The 5,375-nt window shown below is 31.7% G+C and overlaps 1 protein-coding gene across 1 annotated transcript; it reads right to left on the reverse strand.

The window, feature by feature from the left end:
* Positions 1-3,489: 3,489 nt before the first annotated feature.
* Positions 3,490-5,375, reverse strand: LOC133688572 (WAT1-related protein At4g30420-like). The gene is made up of 7 exons (XM_062108091.1): positions 5,194-5,375; positions 5,017-5,085; positions 4,815-4,931; positions 4,383-4,611; positions 4,138-4,296; positions 3,864-4,012; positions 3,490-3,724 (listed from the first exon to the last, which is right to left on the reverse strand). Exons 1-7 carry the CDS (start codon positions 5,373-5,375, stop codon positions 3,490-3,492), a joined length of 1,140 nt encoding a protein of 379 aa, XP_061964075.1.

The following is a 5,375-nucleotide window of genomic DNA, read 5'->3' on the forward strand; positions in this document are numbered from 1 at the left end:
TGGATCAATATAAATTTTTTTTTAGATTAATGTGGATGTTTGGGTCAGCTTTCATGCACTTCAACTAATCTCATGGGTCCTAAAGTTAACGACCATGTAAGTCTACAATAACTTGAGGTTTGAGGAACTTGAATTGGTGATCTTTATAGAGCAAACTTAAAACCTGACCAGTTAAGTTATAGCTCTTAGATCAAACAAATATAATAAATTTAGAAGATAAAAGTAGTGAATGTTTTTAATAAAAGAGTAATCCTTTAATTGGTGAAACAGAATGGTTGGTAAAACATCTCAACATTTCGGTCATCTTAAATAATATGAATGTAATTTTAAATGATGGGGAATAATTTATTTTTTAAATGGTAAAAAATATCTCAGATATACAAGATGAAAAACAAAAAAAAAATCTAGAGATTGTTCAGGAACACAATTAAAACTATATTTTAATATATTTAAATAAAAAATAATTCCTCCCAAACACTCAAAATATCCGCACATAAAAACAAACATCAGAACACCGATTTGTCGTAAAAATTGATAATAAAATGAGAAAAGAAACGTCTTTATCTTTGTGTTCCTTGTAACTTCCAAATCTTAATCATTGTACCTTGTGTTTATATACTCAAAGACCATACATTTAAGTCCAGTGGTGAATTATTATTATTGTCCTGATGAGTCATGGCGCACGTATGAGATCCACTTTCTCGGAGAGGGTCCCATTCTCCAATCATGCACTTGCTTGATTTCTAATTCAATTGTGTTGTCGCATTTCTCAGATCCTTCCATTTGTCTTGGCTAAACTAAAGAGAATCAGAAGGCATTTTTTAATCTTAGAATAAAAAATCTAAAAACTTAAAATCTATAATTTTGATTTTAATTATTAAATGGCGCAAATGATCTTCTTGGAAAATATTAAGGTTGCAGGTGCACATCTTATTCTTACAAGTATTCATGGAAGCATTGCAGAAGATATCAAATTTTTAATTACAGACCTTGATTAAAAAAAATAAAAATAAAAAATCAAGGCATTTCCTTGTGTTGTTTCTTTAGGCCCTGTTTGTTTGCTGGAAAGTAGTTTTTTTTTGGAAAGTGAATTCCGGGGAAAGTGAATTCCGGGAAAATTAATTCCGAGAAAGTATTTTCCAATGTTTGGTAGTGTAATGAAAAATAAATTGGAAAACACTTTCCAGTGTTTGGTTATGTTATGGAAAATGAGCCGGAAAATAACTTATTAATATTTTATTTTTTTCAAGTTTATTAAAATAATGAGGAACAAATCTTACAAATTAAAAAGTTGAATGAAAATGAAATTGAAAAAAAATATAATTTCATAAATTATCTCAGATAAAATAAATAATAATCAAAATAATAGAGATCAAATAAAAAATAAAAAAATTGAAAGATAAAGAAATTAAAATAATAATAATTAACATTTCATAAATTATTTCAAATAAAATAAGTAACAATCAAAACAATGAGGACCAAATTTGATAGATAAAAAATTTCAATAAAAAAATGATAAGAAAAAAGCGAATAGCAATTATAAAAATAAGGACCAAAGTTAATATAAAAATTAAATTTTAAGAGATGAAATTAAAAAATAAATATTCAAAACAAAATATATATATAGCAATCAAATTTGATATAATCAGCAAATAATGACATTTCTAAATTTTTCACAACTTCCGGAAAGTGTTTTCCGTCCAAATTTTCCAGGAAAACACTTTCCTAAAAACCAAGCCAAATTTTCCTTTGATTAGAAAGTGTTTTCCGTTGACCAACTTTCCTAATGACAAACAAACACATGAAAGTTTGGAAAGTGGTTTCCTGGAAACCACTTTCCGGAAAACAAACACAGCTAAAAGGGAAAACACTTTCCTGAAAACCAAGTAAAATTCTTCTTTGACTGGAAAATGTTTTCCGTTGGCCACCTTTCCTAATGGCAAACAAACACAGGAAAGTTTGGAAAGTGGTTTTCCGGAAACTACTTTCTAGGAAACAAACATGGCCTTAATACAGTGTCTAAATCATAGTTTTGAAACCCAGCTGACTCGTGGCTGAACCGGGCCGGGTTGAAGAAAAAATGGAGAAAAGAAAAATCCGATGTGACCCGATCAAAAACCTGGTTGCAACCTGTTGACTTTTATTTTTTACTAAAACGAAATTGTTTTTATTTGAAAAAAAAAATTAACCTGATCAAAATTCAGAATTCAAATCTTAAACCAGACAGACCACCAAATCAAATCTAAAATCTAGGGTGTGAACCCTCCCTCCTCTACGTGCGGAGCAAAGCTTGTAAGAACCCGGCTTCGCATGGGTCCACAAGCATATGCCGCCATGCTTGCAGCCATGGGCTATCGTGTTGATATCTCTTCTGCAAGGTATTATCACCTAGAATTAGGACCCACGACTTGGGCCAATAACAATGTCTTTTTACCATGAAAGGAAGAAAAACAGCATGAGAATTAAGTACGAAAAACTAAAATGTTTTTCTATAGTGTTTTGATGCATGCTTAAAATTATAATTAAAGGGTTTTCTATGGTGATTTTTGAAAAATACAAAAAGGTTTATTGTGCTCAAACAAATACAGGGCATACACCGAATTATTGGGATGTTATTAATTTTGTACTCATACTATTCTTTGTATCAATTTTACTACTAAACTATTTTAATTTTTCAATTAAGGACTTTTGTTAGAAATTTTAAGAGGAGAAAAAGGTTTAAAACAGTAAAATAATGCTAAAAAATAAGGTAAAAATGAGTGTCAAATTCTATCAAAACAATATAGAATTAACCAACTCCAAAAAATTTTTATAAAGAATTTTAGGATCTAAAAGTTGATGGATATTCCCCACTAACAACTTTGATTACCCATAATAAACCAAAATTAAACATGAATATTTTTGGATTTGAATCAAGTGACTTTGAATTGAAAAATCTATTCATGTACTATTGAAATGGCTATGGAAAAACTAATAAAAATTTTTTCTTTCACAGGCTATACAAACCAATGATTTAGAATAACTAATTTTTCATGGGCCAAGTCCAAGTTTAAATTTTAGTTAGAAAAAAATAACTTTTTATGACTAAAAATATTATTTTACAATAGACCTAAATTCAAACATAACCTGAAACCTAAACACGAGCCAATGCACGTGAGTGAATTTAAGTCCAAAAACCTACTTTGTTAAGGATATCTTTCCTCTAAAAATTTGGGTTTTTTTTTTATCTAATTTTAACTTTTTAACTTTCTAATTTAAAAAGTTTTGTTTATTTTTTGTATGAAATATAGTTTTTTAAAAGAGTATTGGATTTTACCAAGATATGTAGATCAATAATTTTTTGAAATTAAATTTTCATTCATTCATAATTTATTTAAATTATATTAATGTTTCATATTAAAGAGATTACATGAGCACATTAAAGTATTCTGAAACAATTTTTCTAACTATATGTATTTCTCGTACAGAAAAAAAATATGAATTTTTTGGTCATTCAGGTTCATCAACTTTGTCGACACTAGGGAATTTGTCAGGTAGAAGTGGCTTTTCCAAATTTATTTTGCAGACGTTCTTTCCTGAAGATTCATCTATAGAACCTTGCTGAATACTTCTCTGGTCAACTTGTGGTATAAAATTTGTCACTTGTCTGATCTCCCTTTGGTCTTCAGCTTTACCCCACAGCACCATATACAAACCAGCAATCACAGCAACAGCGCCTAACAAGCTGAAGTGAGGCAACTATATATCAGACGACAAATATTAGAAGCACTAATTAGCCGTTTATACTTGTTTCTGGTGATAACAAATAGAATTCTTCTTAAAGATAATAAATTTTCTTGAAGACATTCCAAGGTGTTATTTACCTTGCCGTGTAAACCATTTCATGTTGAAATATAGCAGCTAAGGTGGTAACAATAACAGTAGATAGGGGGCTGAACATTGCTGAGAAGAGCGGACCCCTTCGTGCAATGCACCAGGCTTGAAGAATAATGATGCTTGCAGAAGCAATCCCCTGGTCAACGTACGTTTTTATCAGAGAAATTTAGATAGATCATGGAAGGCTACGGTTACAATTTAATTTCAACTAACAAAACATGTGCATCAAGACAAGAGTACAGAGAGAGTATGACTACATACTACGTAGAGTAAACAAGCATACTCAAGATTTGAATGTGGTTTCCATGCTTGTGGATCTGTCTTTAAGAAGATGGTAACTGCTGTTGTTTGTATGGATCCAAAGAAACACATCCAAGCAGTAGAGAGTAAAGGATCAGGACATCTTGCTGATATTGGGACCTGTCCAGAATTTCAGTGAAAGGAGTTGGATTTGTGATTTCAGTAATGCCAGACAGACATGTGAAGATAACGTACAGAGGAAATACCTGCATGATGGTCCAAATTGCCCAGCAACAACTGTTTCCAAAAAGGATTAGTGAACCCAGCAACCAAGTCTCACCACTAGAGCCACTGGAAGATTTTGTTGCTACGATTCCTGCGTTAAGTAGTTTTGGCCCTTTGAGCAATGCCATGGACATGGCTCCACTAACACTGATAACTGTCCCTATTATCTTCGCGTTGCTTCTCAAGCTGCGGATATTAACTTTCTCCATTCTGTTAAATTAGAGACATGAAGACTTTCAATATTTCATTAGACAGTCAGTTGCATGCCCGATTTTGTTGGTTCGTGAAGATTTTTCATTTCTTTTGTTGTATTATGTCGTTTATCTTAATCATTGAATATGGATTGTTTTGACTATATGACTGTATAACTGAACAAGTTTAGATCAAAAGAACAAAGAGTTTTCTGGATATACCCTATAGCTGCTGTAAATACAAAAGTGAGTCCAGGAACTATATTAGACATTGTGCTTGACATTGTTGAAGAAGATAAGGAGATGCCTTCAAAGAAGGCAATTGAGTTGATTGTTGGGCTACAAATGAGAAAGATCAGATCATGTTTTCAGTGAATCTCACCATCTCTTCACACAAAAAACTAAAATTCAAAGAGAAATCTACCCAAGCAAAGCAGCTATATATAACAATACAAATTCCTTTAGTCCCAGAGAAATTGTACTGGACGCTCTCCTGTCAACAAAAGCAAGAAATATGAGAAAAAACTTGGAAAATATTATTTATATTTTTTCCCCAATTAAAGGGAGGGAGACTGACTGAGATAAGATAGATGTTAATTACCTTCTTGAGAAATAAGCCATAGGTGCTATGACCAAGGCTGCAATGACCTGCCTGTAGACTGACAGGATTTCAGGACTTAATCCTCGTGAAAATGCTGCTTCAGAAAAAATAGCTACTCCTGCTTCAAGAACCTGTACTCCCATCATAGCCATCACAGGCTTGTAACTATCTATCACATTCAT

Source organism: Populus nigra, chromosome 3 (assembly GCF_951802175.1).
Source record: "Populus nigra chromosome 3, ddPopNigr1.1, whole genome shotgun sequence".
Taxonomy (NCBI): domain Eukaryota; kingdom Viridiplantae; phylum Streptophyta; class Magnoliopsida; order Malpighiales; family Salicaceae; genus Populus; species Populus nigra.

Excerpts from the sequence above, each read along its gene's own strand:
- LOC133688572 (XM_062108091.1), bottom strand. The coding sequence starts at position 5,375 with ATGAATGTGATAGATAGTTACAAGCCTGTGATGGCTATGATGGGAGTA. Across the intron at positions 4,612-4,814 it reads GTATTTACAGCAGCTATAGG|AATGGAGAAAGTTAATATCC; the intron begins GTATATCCAGAA and ends CTAATTTAACAG. Across the intron at positions 4,013-4,137 it reads ATGCTTGTTTACTCTACGTA|GGGATTGCTTCTGCAAGCAT; the intron begins GTATGTAGTCAT and ends TACGTTGACCAG.